At 53.7% G+C, this 23,737-nt stretch overlaps 1 protein-coding gene across 1 annotated transcript in view; it reads right to left on the bottom strand.

Annotated features, from left to right (window-relative positions):
* sqor (sulfide quinone oxidoreductase) overlaps positions 1 to 23,467 on the bottom strand; it is a 28,481-nt gene extending 5,014 nt beyond the window's left edge. Inside the window, exons 1-4 of the mRNA XM_038814068.1 lie at positions 23,411 to 23,467; positions 23,041 to 23,250; positions 16,819 to 17,002; positions 165 to 232 (exon numbers count right to left, since the gene is read on the bottom strand). Of these exons, the coding sequence (XP_038669996.1) occupies positions 165 to 232; positions 16,819 to 17,002; positions 23,041 to 23,250; positions 23,411 to 23,467 (519 nt within the window). The remainder of the gene's footprint in view (positions 1 to 164; positions 233 to 16,818; positions 17,003 to 23,040; positions 23,251 to 23,410) is intronic.
* Positions 23,468 to 23,737: the final 270 nt, after the last annotated feature.

Here is a 23,737-nt window from a genome sequence, read left to right as displayed (position 1 = left end):
TGGTGGAGCAGATTCGAGGGGCTGAATAGCCTCCATATGCTGTGATTGGTTTATTCCATTTTTACTGGTGTGGTATATTTTGATCAAGGATGGCTGGAATATCTCATTTGCGTAATCAGGATGAACATTAGTGTCTGAAATTACAAATTCAAAGCAGCTTTTACCTTATGGGTTGGCTTTTGATTCATCATCACCAATGAAATGGTCTTACTGAGGATCGCAGATTGTGCAGCTGAAGGAATAAAAGTTTCATCTTATTTCAATGTGTAATGGAGGTTAAACAGTAACCGCTCCCAGTAAACAGAGACCCCCCCCACCCCAGTAAACAGAGACCCCCCCCTGCCCCCCCAGTAAACAGAGACCCCCCCCGCCCCCCCGCCAGTAAACAGAGCCCCCCCTGCCCCCCCAGTAAACAGAGACCCCCCCGCCCAGTAAACAGAGACCCCCCGCCCAGTAAACAGAGACCCCCCCTGCCCCCCCAGTAAACAGAGACCCCCCCGCCCAGTAAACAGAGACCCCCCCCTGCCCCCCAGTAAACAGAGACCCCCCCTGCCCCCCCAGTAAACAGAGACCCCCCCGCCAGTAAACAGAGACCCCCCCTGCCCCCCCAGTAAACAGAGACCCCCCCCGCCCAGTAAACAGAGACCCTCCCTGCCCCCCAGTAAACAGAGACCCCCCCGCCCCCCCACCAGTAAACAGAGACCCCCCCGCCCAGTAAACAGAGACCCCCCCGCCCCCCCCAGTAAACAGAGACCCCCCTGCCCCCCCAATAAACAGAGACCCCCCTGCCCCCCTCAGTAAACAGAAACCCCCCTGCCCCCCAGTAAACAGAGACCCCCCCTGCCCCTCCAGTAAACAGAGACCCCCCCCCAGTAAACAGAGACCCCCCGCCCCGCCCAGTTACACTGCTGCACACTCATCTTTGTGACCTCCTCGAAAAACTCTAACAAGTTAGTGAGACACGACCTCCCCTTCACAAAACCGTGCTGCCTCTCGCTAATACACCCACCCTACGATCAGCCTGGCTTTCCTTTTGCCTATTAAGTTCTCTACAGATTTTTGATGCTAAACCAAATTATTTGATTCTCATTTAACAATAATTTTCAAACATCTTTGTTTTCTTCTCCTGAGTGAAGTCAGATTTCTCCCCATATCCAGTAAACAAAACAAAAAGTCTCGAAACGTTGTCCTTTGCATTGTGCCTGCCCCCAGGCCCTGCCATCGTTGTCCTTTGCATTGTGCCTGCCCCCAGGCCCTGCCATCGTTGTCCTTTGCATTGTGCGTGCCCCCAGGCCCTGCCATCGTTGTCCTTTGCATTGTGCGTGCCCCCAGGCCCTGCCATCGTTGAGGAGGTGGATTTTTTACGGGCTGTGGCTTCGCTGACTGGGCAGAATTTGTTACCCATCCCGAATTGTTCTCGAGAAGGTGGGGTGGTGAGCTGCCTTCCTGAACCTGTTCCGACCCCCCTGGGCTAGTGCACGGTCAATCCCAGTCCCACTTGACCTGGAATCCCACCACAAGTGAATTAACCAATAATTCTTCGAAAAATACCCAATAATTTTGGCTCATGGTTGACCAATTATTAGTCATCAGGTTTGTAAATTTAAAGACAATTACTGTTTATTTATAGCAAGACCTATATTGAAATATGCAGCAAATACAATGGGTTGTCTATTATCTAATTCCTAATTCGCCACAACTTGCCCCCCCCCCCCTCACCTTCTGCACACAAATTAGAGAGACCACAGAGGGAGAGGGGTAAAAATAATCTTAAGTAAAAGGGGGGGGGGGGAGAGAGAGAGTCTTTGTTTCAGGTGGTGGTTTCCAACAGCTTACTCCTCTTCAAACCTTGCTTTCAGTTTGAGATTTGTATTGCAGATTCATTCAGGTCTCTGTACTTTCTGAAATACATCACTCAGTGTTTCTGTAGAGAGAGTGAGTCCTGGTTTTGGTTTGCAGCCTGTAACGGTTTTCCTGTAGATTCATTCATTCAGGTTCTGTGCAGTATCAGAAAGATGCCAGTGTTGTAGCTGTACTGTTGCAGGTTGGTTCGTGGTGACTATGTTCTGCAGCACAAGTCTTCAATACTATCGCCGGGATGTTGTCAGGGCCCAGAGCCTTTTCAGTATCCAGTGCCTTCAGCTGTTTCTTGATATTACGTGGAGTGAATCGTATTGGCTGAAGACTGACATCTGTGATGCTGGGGACCTCCGGAGGAGACCGAGATGGATCATCCACTCGGCACTTCTGGCTGAAGGTTATTGTAAATGCTTCAGCCTGGCTTTTGCACTGCTGTGCTGGACTCCATCATTGAGGATGGGGATATTAGTGGAACCTCCTCCTCTGGTGAGCTGTTTAATTGCCCACCACCATTCACTACTCGGTGTGGCAAGATCGCAGAATTGTCATCCAGTGACTGTGGGATCACGTAGCCGTGTTATGTGGTTCTGTTATTTATTAAGTGTAGGGTCCTCGGAGTCTCGCAACAGGAATTGACTCAGTTGGTAAATGTGAAGATTATTTGTGTAACCTCTGCATTTACAGGACTGGAAACTGATGTTTGATCAGTTATATTTATAGGAGTCAAATTTCAACCATTTGTTTGCTGCCTGCTCCAGAATGGAAGACTAGCAATCTTTATATTGCCCATAAAATGTTGATAATGTTTCTCTATTTGACTTGCATTCACTGTGACCCAGAACCTTTCAAACAGGCCAGGCTGATGTTATAGTGCTTGTAGCCGATGGTGACAGCTGATGGTGTAAAACCCCATCTGGGTCACTAATGTCCTTCAGGGAAGGAAATCTGCTGTCCTTACCCGGTCTGGCCTACATGTGACTCCAGACCCACAGCAATGTGGTGACTCTTAACTGTCCTCAGGGATGGGCAATAAATGGCAACCCAGCAACGTCCACATCCCACGTATGAAAATAAAAATGCCAGCTAATTGCCCATTACTTTCTTTTTTTTAAATTATTTTATTCAGATTTTATCAAAACATAATTTTTGCATAACCATTAACAACATTTAACAAAACACGGTAAACGTTAACATTATATACAGAACAAAGAACAAGAGTACGTAACATCTCCCCCCGGGATGCTGCGGCTGAACATTACTGCTCTCCTAGAAAGCCGAGGAACGGCTGCCACCTCCGAGAGAACCCCGTCATGGACCCTCTCAAGGCAAATGTTATTTTCTCGAGAATCAGCCATGTCACTAACCCAGGTCTCTACACTCGGGGGCTTCGAGTCTCTCCACATTAAAAGGATCTGTCTCCGGGCTACCAGGGAGGCAAAGGCCAGAACGTCGGCCTCTTTGGCTTCCTGCACTCCCGGATTGTCTGACACACCAAAGATCGCTATCTCTGGACTCGGCACTAACCCTGCCTTAGCAAAACCCTGCCAGAATCCCTTAAGAGCCGGGCATGTCCAGAACATATGGACATGATCTGCAGGGCTTCCCGCGCACCTCGCACATTTATCCTCAACCCCAAAGAGCTTGCTCATCCTGGTTGCCGTCATGTGTGCCGGGTGGACCACCTTAAACTGGATTAAGCTAAGCCTAGCACATGATGAAGAGGAATTGACCCTGTTTAGGGCCTCCGCCCACAGGCCTGCATCCAGCTCCCCGCCTAGTTCCTCCCCTTTGCTCTTAAGCTGCTCCACTGGGGCTTCCCCTCCTCCTGAAGTTCCTGGTAGATGTCCGACACCTTCCCATCCCCGACCCAGGTGCCGGTGACCACCCTATCCTGTATCCTGCGTGGGGGTAGCAGTGGAAAGGACAGCACCTGTTTTTTCAGAAATGCACGTACCTGAAGGTATCTGAAAGCGTTTCCAGGGGGCAAACTGAATTTCTCCTCCAGCGCTTTGAGGCTGGGAAAGGTCCCGTCTTTGAACAGGTCCCCCATCCTTTTAATGCCTGCCCTATGCCAGCTTTGGAACCCTCCTATCTTGCCCGGGACAAATCTGTGATTGTTGTGTATTGGGGTCCAGACTGAGGCTCCCTCCACCCCCCTGCGCCTTCTCCACTGACCCCAGATCTTTAATGCCGCCACCACCACCGGACTGGAGGAGTAGCGGGCCGGCGAGAACGGCAGCGGGCCAGCGAGAACGGCAGAGGGGCCGGCGGGAACGGCAGAGGGGCCGGCAGGAACGGCAGAGGGGCCGGCAGGAACGGCAGAGGGGCCGGCGGGAACGGCAGAGGGGCCGGCAGGAACGGCAGAGGGGCCGGTGAGAACGGCAGAGGGGCCGGTAGGAACGGCAGAGGGGCCGGCGGGAACGGCAGAGGGGCCGGCGGGAACGGCAGAGGGGCCGGAGAGAACGGCAGAGGGGCCGGAGAGAACGGCAGAGGGGCCGGCGGGAACGGCAGAGGGGCCGGCGGGAACGGCAGAGGGGCCGGCAGGAACGGCAGAGGGGCCGGCAGGAACGGCAGAGGGGCCGGCAGGAACGGCAGAGGGGCCGGCAGGAACGGCAGAGGGGCCGGCAGGAACGGCAGAGGGGCCGGCGGGAACGGCAGAGGGGCCGGCGAGAACGGCAGAGGGGCCGGCAGGAACGGCAGAGGGGCCGGCGAGAACGGCAGAGGGGCCGGTAGGAACGGCAGAGGGGCCGGCAGGAACGGCAGAGGGGCCGTTACGAGTGCCCCGAGGCTGGTACCTTTGCAAGAGGCCGCCTCTAACCGCTCCCACGTCGACCCCTCCCCCAATATCCATTTCCTAATCATGGCCATGTTGGCCGCCCAATAGTAGCTGCAAAAATTCGGCAGCGCCAGCCCCCCCCCCCCCCCCCCCCGACCGTCATCTTAACGGTCGGCCATTACTTTCATTACTTTCTCTGTAAAGCATCTTCTCTGGAATTGAACTCGGAAATTTATCAAGCTAATTATTTTTGTTGATTTCACTAGCATTTTGACAAGCTACAAGATTTATCATTTTGGTTTAAGCATCTATAGTCAGCCACTAATGTATGCACAGACAAAATCTAAAATTAGTAAAGTTTCCATGATTTTTGAAAAGCTGGGAATTATGAAAATGTTCCCTCAGGACGAGCAATCGGTTGGCATTTATTCCCTGCTGAGGGTCTTTCCGTGCCCACATTAATGTTCACACTCTCACTAACCAGGGACACATGGGGAGGGGAGGAGGAAGGGGCAGATTTTATTCACTTGATCTGTCACTAAAGATCACATTATTATTCTGAAGGACAGCCAATAACCCAAATACTTTCATCTTCCATCCTGCCATCTCTTCCTAGTTGCCCTTTGATACATTGCTCATTTTTGATCTGCCATTCACACACCCTAATCAGTGCTAGTCAGGAATGTCAGGATAGATAAAATGAATACGTGGCTTGAGAGATGGTGCAAGAGGGAGGGATTCAAATTCCTGGGACATTGGAACCGGTTCTGGGGAAGGTGGGACTAATACAAACCGGACGGTCTGCACCTGGGCAGGACTGGAACCAATGTCCCGGGGGAGTGTTTGCTAGTGCCGTTGGGGAGGGTTTAAACTAATGTGGCAGGGGGATGGGAACCGATGCAGGAAGTCGGAGGGAAGTAAAGGGACAGAAACAAAAGACAGTCAAGGGAAAAGTGAAAGGCAGAGAGTCAAAAATCAAAAAGGACCACAGTGCAGAGCACAGAGACTGTGGGGAACTCAGTGAATGGGTCCAATAAGGCTAAGAGAAATAAAACACAGGGAGAGTGTACAAAACATGACCAGACAGATGGGCTGAGAAAGCAGGACAGAGAGCAAGGGACATCTAGATTAAACTGCATTTATTTCAATGCAAGAGGCCTAAGGGGCAGGGCAGATGAACCCAGGGCATGGATAGCTTTTATTGAAACATAAGAAAATAAACCAGCCAAGGGGCTGGTTTAGCACAGGGCTAAATCGCTGGCTTTGAAAGCAGACCACGACAGGCCAGCAGCACAGTTCAATTCCCGTACCAGCCTCCCCAAATAGGCACCGGATTGTGGCGACTAGGGGCTTTTCACAGTAACTTCATTTGAAGCCTACTCGTGACAATAAGCAATTTTCATTTCATAAGAACTAGGAGCAGGAGTAGGCCATCTGGCCCCTCGAGCCTGCTCCGCCATTCAATGAGATCATGGCTGATCTTTTGTGGACTCAGCTCCACTTTCCGGCCTGAACATCATAACCCTTAATCCCTTTATTCTTCAAAAAACTATCTATCTTTACCTTAAAAACATTTAATGAAGAAGCCTCAACTGCTTCACTGGGCAAGGAATTCCATAGATTCACAACCCTTTGGGTGAAGAAGTTCCTCCTAAACTCAGTCCTAAATCTACTTCCCCTTATTTTGAGGCTATGCCCCCCTAGTTCTGCTTTCACCCGCCAGTGGAAACAACCTGCCCGCATCTATCCTATCTATTCCCTTCATAATTTTATATGTTTCTATAAGATCCCCCCTTATCCTTCTAAATTCCAAAGAGTACAGTCCCAGTCTACTCAACCTCTCCTCATAATCCAACCCCTTCAGCTCTGGGATTAACCTAGTGAATCTCCTCTGCACACCCTCCAGCGCCAGTACGTCCTTTCTCAGGTAAGGAGACCAAAAACTGAACATAATACTCCAGGTGTGGCCTCACTAACACCTTATACAATTGCAGCATAACCTCCCTAGTCTTAAACTCCATTCCTCTAGCAATGAAGGACAAAATTCCATTTGCTTTCTTAATCACCTGTTGCACCTGTAAACCAACTTTTTGCGACTCATGCACTAGCACACCCAGGTCTCACTGCACAGCTGCATGTTTCAATATTTTATCATTTAAATAATAATCCCTTTTGCTGTTATTCCTACTAAAATGGATAACCTCACATTTGCCAACACTATTCCATCTGCCAGACCCTAGCCCATTCACTTAACCTATCCAAATCCCTCTGCAGACTTCCAGTAACCTCTGCACTTTTTGCTTTACCACTCAACTTAGTGTCGTCTGCAAACTTGGACACATTGCCCTTGGTCCCCAACTCCAAATCATCTATGTAAATTGTGAACAATTGTGGGCTCAACACGGATCCCTGAGGGACACCACTAGCTACTGATTGCCAACTAGAGAAATACCCGTTAATCTCCACTCTTTGCTTTCTATTAATTAACCAATCCTCTATCCATGCTACTACTTTACCCTTAATGCCATGCATCTTTATCTCATGCAGAAACCTTTTTTGTGGCACCTTGTCAAAGGCTTTCTGGAAATCCAGATATACCACATCCATTGGCTCCCCGTTATCTACTGCACTGGTAATGTCCTCAAAAATTTGACTAAATTATTTAGGCATGACCTGCCCTTTATGAACCCATGCTGCGTCTGCCCAATGGGACAATTTCTATCCAGATGCCTCGCTATTTCTTCCTTGATGATAGATTCCAGCATCTTCCCTACTGCCGAAGTTAAGCTCACTGGCCTATAATTACCCGCTCTCTGCCTACCTCCTTTTTTAAACAGTGGTGTCACGTTTGCTAATTTCCAATCCACCGGGACCACCCCAGAGTCTAGTGAACTTTGGTAAATTATCACTAGTGCATCTGCAATTTCCCTAGCCATCTCTTTTAGCACTCTGGGATGCATTCCATCAGGGCCAGGAGACTTGTCTACCTTTAGCCCCATAAGCTTACCCATCACTACCTTCTTAGTGAGAGCAATCATGGCTAAAGGAGGGGCAGGACTGGCAGCTCAATGTTCCGGGGTACAGATGCTGTAGGAAAGATAGAACAGGAGGTAACGTCCAAAAAGGTGTTTTGGGGTGACTGGGTTACGGGGATAGGGTGGAGGTGTGGGCTTGGATAGGGTGCTCTTTCCAAGAACCGGTGCAATCTGTTGAGTGTATTCAGGAGGAATTTCTCATTCAACATATAGATGGCCCGACTAGAGAGGAGGCAAAACCTGACCTCCTCTTGGGGAATAAGGAAGGGCAGGTGACGGAAGTGTTAGTGAAGGGATCACTTTGGGACCAGTGACCATCATTCCATTAGTTTTAAGATAGCTGTGGAGAATGATAGTTCTGGCCCAAAAGTCAAAATTCTAAATTGGGGCAAGGCCAATTTTGATGGTATTGGACAGGAACTTTCAAAAGTTGATTGGGGGAGTCTGTTGGCAGCAAAGGGACGGTTGATAACAAATTCAAAGTGTGTTAACCAGGATTCAGGGTGAGCACATTCCTCTTAGAGTGAAGGGCAAGGCTGGTCGGAGGAATGACTCGCGATATTGTGGGCCTGGTCAAAAAGGAGGAAAATGACCGGCATGTACCGGCAGCTGGGATCAAGTGGATACCTTGAAGAGTACAGAGGTTGTCGGAATCGAGTTAAGAGGGAAATCAGGAGGGCATAAAGGGAACATGAGATTGTCTTGGCAGATAAGGCAAAGGCAAATCCAAAGAGATTCTACAAATACATAAAGAGCAAAAGAGGGAGAGAGTTGGGCCTCTTAAAGATCTACAAGGTCATCTATGTGCAGATACACAAGAGATGAGTGAGATCCTAAATGAATATTCTCATTGGTATTTACTGCTGAGAAAGGCCTGGATGTGAGGGAACTTGGGGAAATAAAAAGTGACGTCTTGAAGAGTACATATTCCAGAGAAGGAGGTGCTGGAGGTATTAGCGCGCATCAAGATAGATAAATCCCCGGATCTGATGAAATGTATCCCAGGACGTTGTGGGAGGTTAGGGGGGAAATTGCGGGTCCCCTAGCAGAGATACTTGAATCATGGACAGCCACAGGTGAGGTGTCTGAAGATTGGAGGGTAGCAAATATTCTGCCTTTGTTTAAGAAGCGACCTGAGAACTACAGACCGGTGAGCCTAACGTCTGTGGTGGGCAAGTTGTTGGAAGGTATTCCGAGAGACCGGATCTACAAACATTTACAGAGGCAAGGACTGATTAGGGACAGTCAGTGCGGCTTTGTGAGTGGAAAATCATGTCTCACGAATTTGATTAGGTTTTTTGACCATCTTGGTAACCAAGAAGGTAGATGAGGGCAGTGCAGACGACGTGGTCTACATAGACTTTAGCCAGGCCTTTGACAAGGTGCCGCATGGTAGGTTGTTGCATCAGGTTAAATCTCACGGGATCCAGCGTGAGGTAGCCAATTGGATACAAAATCAGTTGACGACAGAAGATAAAGGGTGGTTGGAGAGGTTTGTTTTTCAAACTGGAGGCCTGTGACCAGCGGTGTGCCTCAGGGATCGGTGCTGGGTCCATTGTTATTTGTTATTTATATTAATGATTTGGATGAGAATGTAGGAGGCATGGTTAGTAAGTTTGCAGGTGACACCAAGATTGGTGGCATAGTGGACAGTGAAGAAGGTTATATAAGATTGCAACGGGATCTTGACCAATTGGGCCAGTGGGCTGATGAATGGCAGATGGAGTTTAATTTGGATAAATATGAGGTGACGCACTGATGCTGTCAATATTCTCTGTCGATTATTCTTTTGTCTCCAATGTACCCACTGTGTATGTTCCCTTGGCCGCAGAAAAATACTTTTCACTACTTCGGTACATGTGACAATAAATACCAATCAATCAATTTTGGTAGCTTGAATCGGGGCAGGACCTACTCAGTTAATGATAGGGAGTTGGGGAGAGTTACAGAACAAAGAGATCTAGGGGTACAGGTTCATAGCTCCTTGAAGGTGGGAGTTGCAGGTGGACAGGGTGGTGAAGAAGGCATTCAGCAGGCTGGGTTTCATTGGTCAGAATATTGAATACAGGAGTTGGGACGCCTTACTGAAGTTGTACAAGACATTGGTGAGACCGCACATGGAATACTGTGTTCATCTCTGGTCACCCTATTATAGGAAGGATATTGTTAAACTAGAAAGAGCGCAGAAGAGATTTACGAGGATGCTACCAGGACTTGATGGTCTGGGCTATAAGTAGAGGCTGGATAGGCTGGGACTTTTTCCTTGGAGCGTAGGAGGCTTAGGGGTGATCTTATAGAGGTCTATAAAATAATGAGGGGCATCGATAAGGTACATAGTCAACATCTTTTCCCAAAGGTAGGGGAGTCTGGAACTAGAGGGCATAGGTTTAAGGTGAGAGGGGGGAGATACGAAAGTGTCCAGAGGGGCAATATTTTCACATAGAGGGTGGTGAGGGTCTGGAACGGGCTGCCAGAGGCAGTGGTCAAGGTGGGTACAATTGTGTCTTTTGAAAAGCATTTTGACAATTACATGGGTAAGATGGGTATAGAGGAAATGGGCCAAATGCGGGCAATTGGGACTAACTGGTAAAAACTGGGCGGCATGGACAGGTTGCACCAAGGGCCTGTTTGCATGTTGCAAACCTCTATGACTATGTGCCAATATCATCGCCTTCTTAGCCTTGATCCCTATTTATATTCCGTTTGTGTTTCTGTCCTCGACATCTTTGTCTATCTCCACCTATCACTGTCCCCCTATCGAGGCCTGTCCCCCTATCGAGGCCCGCCCCCCCCTGCCCCCCCCCGCCCTGCCCCCCCCTGCCCCCCCCCGCCCCCCCCCCCTCGCCCCCCCCCCCCCCTCCCCCCCCCTCCCCCCCTCGCCCCCCCCCCCCGCCCCCTCCCCCCCCCTCCCCCCCCCTCGCCCCCCCGCCCCCTCCCCCCCCCTCCCCCCCCCTCGCCCCCCCCCCCCCGCCCCCTCCCCCTCGCCCCCCCCCCCCCCCCCGCCCCCTCCCCCCCCTGCCCCCCCCCCCCTCGCCCCCCCCCCCCCCCCCCGCCCCCCCTGCCCCCCCCCTCGCCCCCCCCCCCTCCCCTGCCCCCTCCCCCCCCCCCTCCTCCCCCCCCCCCCCCCGCCCCCTCCCCCCCCCCCCTCGCCCCCCCCCCCCCCCCCCCCGCCCCCTCGCCCCCCCCCCCCCCCCGCCCCCCCTGCCCCCCCCCTCGCCCCCCCCCCTCCCCTGCCCCCTCCCCCCCCCCCTCGCCCCCCCCCCCCCCCGCCCCCTCCCCCCCCCCCCTCGCCCCCCCCCCCCCCCCCCCGCCCCCTCGCCCCCCCCCCTCCCCCCCCTGCCCCCCCCCCCCCCCCCCCGCCCCCCCCCCCTCCCCCCCCCTCCCCCCCCCCCCCCCTCCCCCCTCCCCCCTCCCCCCTCCCCCCCCCCTCCTGCCCCCCCCCCTCCCCCCCCTCCCCTCCCCCCCCTCCCCCCTCCCCCCCCCCCCTCCCTCCCCCCCCCCCTCCCCCCCCCCCTCCCCCCCCCCTCCCCCCCGCCCCCCCCCCCTCCCCCCCCTCCCCCTCCCCCCCCCCCCCCCTCCCCCCCCTCCCCCCCCCCCCCCCTCCCCCCCCTCCCCCCCCTCCCCCTCCCCCCCCCCCCTCCCCCCCCTCCCCCCCCTCCCCCCCCCCTCCCCCCCCCCTCCCCCTCCCCCCCCCCCCCCCCCGCCCCCCCCCCCCGCCCCCCTCCCCCCCCCCCCCAACTACAGTGTAAATCTGACCCTGTTTCCAGGTCTCTCCACCTTTGACAAGGAGTCACCCAGACTGGAAACGTTCGCTCCCTTCTCTCTCCATGGATGCTGTCAGACCTGCTGAGATTGTTCAGTGTTTTCTGTTTTTGACCCAAATACTTCACCCACTTTTCCTCAACACAGGATCTACAGCTGCTCGCTCACAGTGACAGTTACTCAGAGATCCCATGTCAGACACACCTAGACTGGCATCTTCTGAAAAGGCAGCCGCAGACTGAATTCCATCCCACTGGACATCCAGTCTAGAACCGTCAACTCTTCCTGAGAAAATACGGAGGCATGGGATTCAGGGCGATTTAGTAGTTTGGATCAGAAATTGGCTCGCTGTAAGAAGACAGAGGGTGGTGGTTGATGGGAAATGTTCAGACTAGAGTCCAGTTACTAGTGGTGTACCACAAGGATCTGTTTTGGGGCCACTGCTGTTTGTCATTTTTATAAATGACCTGGAAGAGGGCGTAGAAGGATGGGTTAGTAAATTTGCAGATGACACTAAAGGTCGGTGAAGTTGTGGACAGTGCAGAAGGATGTTACAAGTTACAGAGGGACATAGATAAGCTGCAGAGCTGGGCTGACAGGTGGCAAATGGAGTTTAATGCAGAAAAGTGTGAGGTGATTCATTTTGGAAGGAATAACAGGAAGACAGAGTACTGGGCTAATGGTAAGACTCTTGGTAGTGTGGATGGCCAGAGAGATCTCGGTGTCCATGTACATAGATCCCTGAAAGTTGCCACCCAGGTTGAGAGGGTTGTTAAGAAGGCGTACGGTGTTTTAGCTTTTATTGGTAAAGGGATTGAGTTTCAGAGCCCTGAGGTCATGTTGCAGCTGTACAAAACTCTGGTGCGGCCGCATTTGGAGTATTGCGTGCAATTCTGGTCGTCGCATTATAGGAAGGATGTGGAAGCTTTGGAAAGGGTGCAGAGGAGATTTGCCACGATGTTGCCTGGTATGGAGGGAAAATCTTATGAGGGCAGGCTGAGGGACTTGAGGCTGTTTTCGTTAGAGAGAAGAAGGTTAAGACGTGACTTAATTGAGGCATACAAGATGATCAGAGGATTAGATAGGGTGGACAGTGAGAGCCTTTTTCCTCAGATGGTGATGTCCAGCACGAGGGGACATAGCTTTAAATTGAGGGGAGATAGATATAGGACAGATGTCAGAGGTAGGTTCTTTACTCAGAGAGTAGTAAGGGCGTGGAATGCCCTGCCTGCAACAGTAGTGGACTCGCCAACACTAAACGCATTCAAATGGTCATTGGATAGGCATATGGACGATAAGGGAATGATGTAGAGGGACTTTAGAGGGGTTTCACAGGACGGGGCAACATCGAGGGCCGAAGGGCCTGTACTGAGCTGTAATGTTCTGTGTAAACAGCATAACAGCCCATTCCACTGTCCACAACTTGAGATTTGGAGTGTAAAACATGAGCTGTACTTTTAGCAATCAGATGGTCAACAGTTAAAGATCCAACTCCCCTCAGTCAGAATACAGACAATACAAACACTTGGTGTTTATAACGTGACAAAGGGGGAGTGTTGAATCTGAGCATGGTGACAGAAAACCTTTGTCTTATGAACACACTTCAATTTTTAAACACAACTGGGTTTAACTCGGCCACAAACTGATAAAAATTGCACAACACAAATTTGTTCCAGTGAAATGTGACCAGAGTAGCCACTGAACTCACTTATTAACCAGACCATTGTTTTATTGGGGTGGCAGATAGTTGAACAATTACTGCACGAGGCGCTGTGGCCATCAGCAGCAGCAGAATTGTATTCAACCGCAATCTGTAACCTCATGGCCCGGCACATCCCCCACTCTAACATTACCACCAAGCCAGAGCTTCCCAGTGTCAGACCTTTCACAGGATACTTCCTTGATAAATTACTCCTTCTAAAGTGTATCACCTCACACTTTTCAGGATTAAATTCCATCAGCCACTTATCTGCCCTTTTGGCCATCCCATTTACATCTTCCTGTAGCCCAAGACACTCAACCTCACTGTTAACCACCCAATACGGCAAAGGCTTTGGGCCCCGACAATATCCCGGCAATAGTACTGAACACTGTGTTCCAGAACTTGCCGTGCTCCTAGCCAAGCTGTTCCAGTACAGCGACAACACTGGCATCTACCCGGCAATGTGGAAAATTGCCCAGGCGTGTCCTGTACACAAGGAACAGGACAAATCCAACCCAGTCAATTACCGCCCTATCTGTCTGCTCTCCATCATCAGCAAAGTGGTGGAAGGAGTCATCAACAGTGCTATCAGATCATAGAATTTACAGTGCAGAAGGAAGCCATTCGGCCCATCGAGTCTGCACCGGCTCCTGGAAAGAGCACCCTACCCAAGGTTAACACCTCCACCCTATCCCCATAACCCCACCCAACACTAAGGGCAATTTATCATGGCCAATCCACCTAACCTGCACACCTTTGGACTGTGGGAGGAAACCGGAGCACCCGGAGGAAGCCCACGCACACACGGGGAGGATGTGCAGACTCCGCACAGACAGTGACCTAGGCCGGAATCGAACCTGGGACCCTGGAGCTGTTAAGCGATTGTGCTAATCACTATGCTACCGTGCTGCCCTATCAAGTGGCACTTACTCGGCAATAACCTGCTCACGGACGCTCAGTTTGGGTACCGCCCAGGGTCACTCAGCTCCTGACCTCATTACAGCCTTGGTTCAAACATGGACAACAGAGGTGAATGGCAGAGGTGAGGTGAGAGTGACTGCCCTGACATCAAGACAGCATTTGACCGAGTGCGGCATCAAGGAGCCCTAGCTAAACTGGAGTCAATGGGAATCAGGGGGAAAACTCTCCGCTGGTTGGAGCCATACCCGGCACAAAGGGAGATGGTTGTGGTGGTTGGAGGTCAATCATCTCAGCTCCAGGACATCACTGCAGGAGTTCCTCGGGGTCGTGTCCTCGGCCCAGCCATCTTCAGCTGCTTCATCAATGACCTTCCTTCCATCATAATATAAGAAGTGGGGATGTTTGCGGATGACTGCACAATGTTCAGCACCATTCACGATTCCTCAGATAATGAAGCAGTCCGTGTCCAAATGCAGCAAGACCTGGACAATATCCAGGCTTGGGGTAAGTTACATTCACGCCACACAAGCCCCAGGCAATGACCACCTCCGACAAGAGAAGATTTAACCATTGCCTCACGACATTCCGTGGCATTACTATCATTGAACTCCCCACTATCAATGCCCTGGCGGTTCCCATTGATTGAAATGTACAAGTCATATAAATACTGTGGCTACCAGGGTGGTCAGAGGCTGGGAATCCTGTGGTGAGTAACTCACCTCCCGACTCCCCAAAGCCTGTCCACCATCTACAAGGCACAAGTCAGGAGTGTGATGGAATACTCTCCACTTGCCCGGATGAGGGCAGCTCCAACAACGCTCAAGAAGCTCAACACCACCCAGGACAAAGCAGCCCCGCTTGATTGCTCCCCTTCCACAAACATTCAAACCCTCCATCACCGATGCACAATGGCAGCCGTGTGCACCATCTACAAGATGCACTGCAGTAACTCACCAAGGTTCCTTAGACAGCACCTTCTAAACCCACGACCACCACCATCTAGAAGGACAAGAGCAGCAGATACCTGGGACCCCCACCACCTGGAGGTTCCCCTCCAAGTCACTCACCACCCTGACTGGGAAACATATCGGCCGTTCCTTCACTATCGCTGGGGCAACATCCTGGAACTCCCTCCCTAACAGCACAGTGGGTGTACCTACACCTCATGGGCTGCAGCAGATGACGGCAGCAGCTCAGCGCCACCTTTTTAAGGGTAATTAGGGATGGGGAAAAATGCTGGCCTTACCAACGAAGCCACATCCTGTAAAAATGAATTTTTTAAACAATACGCACTCTCATTTTCTGCTTCTGGTCCCCTGTCCCGGCTGCTGAGATCACCTTTCATCGTCAGCGACTCACTGATATTCTCCCCGGCCTTTGCTCTGCTCACTTCTCTCAGCCCCTTTCCCTGGTTCTGTGTCCGATCACAGTCCAAGACAGATGTGCAATCCCAGGTATATCCCGGCACTCTGACACACCTCACTGACATCCTGTCCCTAAAGCACTCCCTATCGGAATGCCACTCCCTATCGGAATGCCAATCCCTATCGGAATGCCACTCCCTATCGGAATCCCAGGTATATCCCTGCACTCTGACACACCTCACTGGCATCCTGTCCCTAAAGCACTCCCTATCGGAATGCCAATCCCTATCGGAATGCCAATCCCTATCGGAATGCCACTCCCCATCGGAATGCCACTCCCTATCGGAATGCCAATCCCTATCGGAATGCCAATCCCTATCGGAATGCCAGTCCCTATCGGAATGCCAATCCCTATCAGAATGCCAGTCCCTATCGGAATGCCAATCCCTATCGGAATGCCACTCCCTATCGGAATCCCAGGTATATCCCTGCACTCTGACACACCTCACTGACATCCTGTCCCTAAAGCACTCCCTATCGGAATGCCAATCCCTATCGGAATGCCACTCCCCATCGGAATGCCAATCCCTATCGGAATGCCAATCCCTATCGGAATGCCAGTCCCTATCGGAATGCCACCCCCTACCGGAATGCCACTCCCTATCGGAATCCCAGGTATATCCCGGCACTCTGACACACCTCACTGACATCCTGTCCCTAAAGCACTCCCTATCGGAATGCCAATCCCTATCGGAATGCCAATCCCTATCGGAATGCCACTCCCCATCGGAATGCCACTCCCTATCGGAATGCCAATCCCTATCGGAATGCCAATCCCTATCGGAATGCCAGTCCCTATCGGAATGCCAATCCCTATCAGAATGCCAGTCCCTATCGGAATGCCAATCCCTATCGGAATGCCACTCCCTATCGGAATGCCACCCCCTACCGGAATGCCACTCCCTATCGGAATCCCAGGTATATCCCGGCACTCTGACACACCTCACTGACATCCTGTCCCTAAAGCACTCCCTATCGGAATGCCAATCCCTATCGGAATGCCAATCCCTATCGGAATGCCACTCCCTATCGGAATGCCACTCCCTATCGGAATGCCACTCCCTATCAGAATCCCAGGTATATCCCGGCACTCTGACACACCTCACTGACATCCTGTCCCTAAAGCACTCCCTATCGGAATGCCACTCCCTATCAGAATGCCAATCCCTATCAGAATGCCACTCCCTACCGGAATGCCACTCCCCATCGGAATGCCACTCCCCATCGGAATGCCACTCCCCATCGGAATGCCACTCCCTACCGGAATGCCAATCCACCATGTTGCGAAGTGATTCCCGAGTGCAATCAGCGTGATCAGTTTGAACCTTCCTGCCTTACCAACAGCAGCTGCAGTTTTTGACGTTGGAAGGTTGGTGCAGTCGCCAATACCAAATATATTGGAGTATTTCTTGTGTTGTAGATTATCTTTGTTGACATCAAGCCAGCCGTCTGCGTCAGCCAATACACTTTTCTGAATCACATCAGGAGCTGCCATTGGAGGAGTGACATGCAGCATCTCGTACTGTGAACATCGCAAAGAAAGAAATGTTACACAATCCCCTGAAAAACAGTGGGAAGTTAGCACAACCGGATCGTCAGTTAAAACAAATGGTCTTTGAGCAAATTTGTCCATGTGATATTCAGAACAGAGTGATAGCCCATAAACTGTAGGATTTGATGGCAGCCACTGGGCCCATCGAGTCTGCTCCACCATTCAATGAGATCAAGGCCGATCTGATAATCCTCAACTCCACTTTCCCACCATATCGGCAAAACCCTCGATTCCCTCATTGATTAAACATCTGTCTCTCTCAGCCTCGAACACTTAGCGACCCAGCCTCTACAGCTCTCTGTGGTAAAGAATTCCACAGATCCGTGACCCTCAGGGAAGAAATTCCTCCTCGTAAAAGGGTGACCCTTTCCCGGAGATTAGACCCTCTGGTTCTAGACTCTCCTAAAAGTGGAAATATCCTCTCAGCATCGACCCTGTGAAGTCCTCCGAGAATCTTATGGCCGTGATTCTCCGGAAACATTTCCAAGTGAGGTAGCTGCCCCGAGCTTTCCAGCGCTCAGCTCAGCGAGGCCGGCAACACTATTCAACGTTAATTGGTCCACTTAACGAGGCCTCACAAGCTTCCCACCCCGAATGCCGGCTCACCTGCCGATTGGCTGGGACCGCGTTCGCCAGCCCCCCCACTAACAAGGTCGAGCAGCACTTGCTCAGCCAACCCCAGCCAGCTCTAACAATGGCATCCAGAAACCCAGCCCCAAGATTCAGGATTCAGACCTGGGGAGACTCTAAGACGCAGTGGGGGCCAGGAGAGATGTCCTGTTCCCCAGAGGATTCCGGAAGATGAGTCACAGAGCTGCCTGGGTCGAGCTGTTAGTGGCTGTGAGCACCATGTGAGGGACCAGAAGGATTGGCCTCCAGTGTTGGAAATAAGGTCAGCGACCTACACCAGGCACAACCTGCATCCCCCCACACCACAGACCGTTCCGCCCCCACGCGAGCATCCACATCCCTCCAACTCTCCATGCGACCCCCAACCCTCCCTTAACTGCCCCCCTCCTTTCAACCCCCATCCCAATCCTTCCTTCACACTCCCATCACAGTGAACCACGTGTGTGGCTAACGATATCCTCTCTGTGTCTCCTCAGGAAAACCTCTCCCCAATCGCCGGGAGAGGGCACAGACTGGTGGAGGGGTGCCGGACTTAAGGATCCGCACCTCCTTCGAGGAGCGGGCTCTGGAGGTGGCTGGGGTGGCCGAGGACACAGTGGCAAGCCTCACGGAGAAGTGAGCCACCGGGCTCACCCACAGGACCTGTCAAATCTGAGTTCTTGTTGCCTTCCTAACTGACCCATCCCTCCCACTGACCACATGTCCATTCTCCCGCAGGTCCTCCAGTCGGCCTTTCCCGAGCAGCCCCTTCCCCACCCTCCCAGGAGACCACTCAGAGGAGAGCTCCGAGGAAGCCACGATCGGAGCGTCACAGCTGTCATCCCCACACTCCACCAGCACAGATACTCGCATCGCAATGGGAAATGTTAGTGGTCAGGCTTCTGGGGGACAATGTGGTGAGCCCCACACAGCTGCTGATGTACATCAGGTGGGGGCAGGAACCCCCCCCCCCCCCCTCCCCCCCTCCCCTCCCCGGGCGAGACAGCGGTCGGGGGCTGCTGGATCCCAGGACCCCGCTGGGTCCCTGCCTGATGCTGAGCCTCTGGTACAGGGTTACCCGGAGCTAATGGAGACGATGGGGAGCGGCCGGGACATTCAGAGGGAGATGTCAGTGTCACTCCGGCAGATCCATAGCCGATTGGAGGAGTCCCAGAGGCTATGGGCCCAGGAGATGTCACCGGCAATGAGTGGCATCGAGGCCAATACTGCCCGGGTGATGGACACAGTGGAGAGCCTGGTGCACGACGTTGGCACCATCAGTGAAGGTGTCCAAGGCATCGCAGAGTCGGTGACGGCCATGGCTGAGGGTCTCGGCAGAACTCTACCTCGCTGAGGGATGTCACCCAGTACCTGGCCGACCTTGATGAGGTTCTGCAGGGCATGTCCCGCTCTCAGATGGGCATTGCCGAGGCGCTGTGGAGCTTGGCACTGTCACCAAGGAGCTTCTCTGCACGGTCTCCAATACCAGTCTGTCTCTGCACGGTCTCCAATACCAGTCTGTCTCTGCACGGTCTCCAATACCAGTCTGTCTCTGCACGGTCTCCAATACCAGTCTGTCTCTGCACGGTCTCCAATACCAGTCTGTCTCTGCACGGTCTCCAATACCAGTCTGTCTCTGCACGGTCTCCAATACCAGTCTGCCTCTGCACGGTCTCCAATACCAGTCTGTCTCTGCACGGTCTCCAATACCAGTCTGTCTCTGCACGGTCTCCAATACCAGTCTGTCTCTGCACGGTCTCCAATACCAGTCTGTCTTTCCCTTCGATAAAGGGAGAACAGTATTCCAGCTGTGGTCTAATTAGTGTCGTGTATACTTTCAGCAGCATTTTCATATTTTTATACTTCATTCCCTTTGAAATAAAGGCCAACATTTCATTGGCCTTCCCTATTACCCACTGAACCTGCTTGCTGGCTTTTTGTGATTTATGTATGAGGACTCCCAGAATCCCCCTGTACTGCAGAGAGTGAGAGCTGTGTAGGTCGGACTGCGTGTGTCTAACACGGTCATTGTCTGTTTCCCCCTCACAGGAGGAGGCTGATCATAACCACCGGGAGTGGGAGAAAACTGGAGGGGGACTGCCGGACTTGCGACCCCTCACTGTGGCAGAGCAGAGGGCCCTGGACGTGGTCAACAGCCCAGAGGAAAGGGAGGTGCTGGGGTGGAGTCCAGCCGCGGGCGAGGAAGTGAGACCCCGCTGAGGTACGGTTCCCCGTCACATGAACATGTCCGGAACCGTTGAGTGTGCCAGGATGAAGGTATCCGGGGCACGCTGCCCGGGTATCCGGGGGGCACGCTGCCCGGGTATCCGGGGGGCACGCTGCCCGGGTATCCGGGGGGCACGCTGCCCGGGTATCCGGGGGGCACGCTGCCCGGGTATCCGGGGGGCACGCTGCCCGGGTATCCGGGGGCACGCTGCCCGGGTATCCGGGGGCACGCTGCCCGGGTATCCGGGGGCACGCTGCCCGGGTATCCGGGGGCACGCTGCCCGGGTATCCGGGGGCACGCTGCCCGGGTATCCGGGGACACGCTGCCCGGGTACCGGGGGCACGCTGCCCGGGTACCGGGGGCACGCTGCCCGGGTACCGGGGGCACGCTGCCCGGGTATCGGGGGCACACTGCCCGGGTATCGGGGGCACGCTGCCCGGGTATCGGGGGCACGCTGCCCGGGTATCGGGGGGCACACTGCCCGGGTATCGGGGGCACACTGCCCGGGTATCGGGGGCACACTGCCCGGGTTTCGGGGGCACACTGCCCGGGTTTCGGGGGCACACTGCCCGGGTTTCGGGGGCACACTGCCCGGGTTTCGGGGGCACCTGGGGTCCCAGGTTCCAATCCCATCACGGCAGATGGTGACATTTTAATTAAAAGTCTGACGATGACCATGAAATCATTGTCAATTGTCGTAAAACCCCATCTGGGTCACTAATGTCCTTCAGGGAAGGAAATCTGCCGCCCTTACCCGGTCTGGGCTGAATGTGACTCCAGACCCACAGCAATGTGGTTGACTCTTAACTGCCCCTCAAGGGCAATTAAGGTTGGGCAATAAATGCTGGCACAGCCTGCGATGCCCACGGCCTGTGAACGAATAAAAAATCTGCAGTTGCTCTTAGGAGGACGTGCATCCCGTCAATCACCCCCCCGACCCGGGACCCCCCGTCAATCACCCCCTGGACCCGGGACATCCCGTCAATCACCCCCCCCGGACCCGGGACACCCCGTCAATCACACCCCCGGACCCGGGACATTCTGGCGATGGAGAACCGGCTGCCCGGGAAATCCTGGTGGGCTCGGTCCACATTGAAATGTATGTACTGTGCCGCCTGGGAATATAGGGCCTTGGTCAACAGTACAGCACAGAACAGGCCCTTCGGTCCTCGATGTTGTGCCGAGCAATGATCACCCTACTCAAACCCACGTATCCACCCTATACCCGTAACCCAACAACCCCCCCCTTAACCTTACTTTTTAGGACACGAAGGGCAATTTAGCATGGCCAATCCCACCTAACCCGCACATCTTTGGACTGTGGGAGGAAACCGGAGCACCCGGAGGAAACCCACGCACACACGGGGAGAACGTGCAGACTCCGCACAGACAGTGACCCAGCCGGGAATCGAACCTGGGACCCTGGAGCTGTGAAGCATTTATGCTAACCACCATGCTACCGTGCTGCCCCTGATGGCGTGAATGTAGCTGTGCAGCAAGGTCTGTGAGATCCTGGACAGGTCCCCACTCGGCGCCTGGAAGGGACCCGTGGCATAAACGTTCAAGGCATCCGTCAGCTTGACAGCCATTGGGAGCAGATGTCCTCCCCCATAACCCCACAGTGCCAGGTGTGCCATGATCAGGCAGATATATCTCAGTCTCCCTGCTCTGTCGGAGTCTTCAACAGCATGCCCGGTCCGGCAGGTCCTCGAATGACAGACGGTGCCAATACACACGAGGCCTCATGGGACGCCTCCTTGGCACCTCCTCCTCGGGCTGTTGGGCAGCCGGCTCTCCATCTTCACCGGCTGCTGCCCCCTCCACTGCCGCCCCCTCCGCTGCCGCCCCCTCCGCTGCCGCCCACTCCGCTGCCGCCCACTCCGCTGCCGCCCACTCCGCTGCCGCCCACTCCGCTGCCGCCTCCTGTTCCGCTGCTGCCCATTCCGCTGCTGCCCACTCCGTCGCTGCCCACTCTGCTGCTGCCCACTCCGTCGCTGCCCACTCCACTGCCACCTGCTGCCCACTCCGTCGCTGCCCACTCCGCTGCCACCTGCTACCCGCTCCGCTGCTGCCCACTCCACTGCCACCTGCTGCCCGCTCCATCGCTGCCCACTCCGCTGCCCACTCCGTCGCTGCCCACTCCACTGCCACCTGCTGCCCGCTCCGCTGCTGCCCACTCCCCTGCTGCCCACTCCGCTGCTGCCCACTCCGCTGCTGCCCACTCTGCTGCCGCCCACTCCGCTGCCGCCCACTCCGCTGCTGCCCACTCCGCTGCCGCCCACTCCGCTGCCGCCCACTCCGCTGCCCGCTCCGCTGCTGAAGCTTCTTCCTCCTCGAGCAGCTCCAACTCGTACAGCCGCAGTATGCTCCACGGCCTAACAGAGCCCCTGTAGGGGCTACAGTGGGCGTTGCCCCGGGTGGGCCGCCTGATGTCCCACCCGCAAGTGACGGGGGGGAGGGCATGGGCACCCATACAGCCGGTGTCACTCTGCAGAACCAGGGGCCAAGGTGGCTGGTCAGTGGGGTGTGCAGCAAGCAGGCTGCTGCAATGGAGGTCCGTGCCAGAACACTGCCCCAGTCAATGTGCGTGTCCGTGTGTAGGGTCACCTGGCCAATTCTGCTCTGCCCCTCCCCACCGGCAGAGCCCACCGCAGCCATCCCTGCCAGTGTCTGCCCGGCAGCCCACAGTCGTTCCTCTCGATGTCCTCCCTCCCCTCACCCCCTCCACGGCGGTTTCACGATTTTTAAAAGCAAGTGAACCGCGCAATCGGAAACCCGGAGACGGAGAATCGCAGGGGCCCCGGAGAATACCGGGTCAGGCTCGCTAATGATTTGCAAATGTTGTTTATTGTACATGCGTGTCCGGGCTGCACGGACGCTGCTGTCAAGGTGAGGGTCAAACCCGAAACCCACCGCAATTTTGGCGTGGGAACCTATTCTCCGCCCAATCACGTTTCCCAATTTCGGCGTCAGCCAACGTAGAATCCCGCCCAGTGAATTTCCTGACAACAGCTTCCCGTCTGGCAGATCCCCTGTTAGCAACAACCTGATCGGCCTGTGAGCATGTGGGGTGGGTGGGGGAAGGGGTGAGAATTCATCCATCCAAAATGGGGCAGGGAGAGAGAAGCAGAACAGGAGGAGAGGAAGAAAATATTAAATAAACAACAAGAACCTGAAAAGTCCTGGTTTCTCCTGGATGATCTAACATTTCAAACACAGCTTCTTGTTTGTCTGTACGGACCTCGATAAGATTGAGTCTGTAATTCACATTTATATCCCTCGCCTTCACAATGTTCAGCAGAGCATCTGCATATTTCTTCACTCCGAAGATCACTGGCAGGGATGTGTTGTAGATAATATTCGCTTTTGACCGTTTCCCCATCTTAAAACCAGAAAAATACAGAATGCATCAATTACAAAAGTAACTGTAATACTGAATAACAGTGTGTGGATGAGAAGCATCGTGTCCCACGGAATGGAATTTAATCTCTGGATAAGGATCAGCCACATGGGCCACGTGTACACTGCCACCGTTTACTCACACTCCTGTCACTCTCACGAGAGAGTTTCATGTTGAGAACACATTGCAAAGTGGACATTTATACTCGCTACACCACCTGATCCAGACTGAAAGTAGTAATGTGAACATTTCAACTCAGACTGGGAATTAAGCACAGAAATCTCAGACTGTGCCATCCACACCGAGATGGCTACGGGAAATTCTCTGTGCTGAACTGTTTTCTTGGCCAGTTAAACACTTCATTCCCGTCTCTGACTCCATTAGCCACACATTATTGTCATTCATCACCAAAAATGGTGTCATTAGGCCCTGGAAAAGATTTGGAACTCGTATTAAGGCAGCTCAGACA

This window comes from Scyliorhinus canicula, chromosome 12, assembly GCF_902713615.1.
Source record: "Scyliorhinus canicula chromosome 12, sScyCan1.1, whole genome shotgun sequence".
Classification (NCBI taxonomy): Eukaryota; Metazoa; Chordata; class Chondrichthyes; order Carcharhiniformes; family Scyliorhinidae; genus Scyliorhinus; species Scyliorhinus canicula.
Note: the sequence above shows the minus strand (reverse complement) of the source record. Positions and strands in the feature narration are given on the sequence as shown.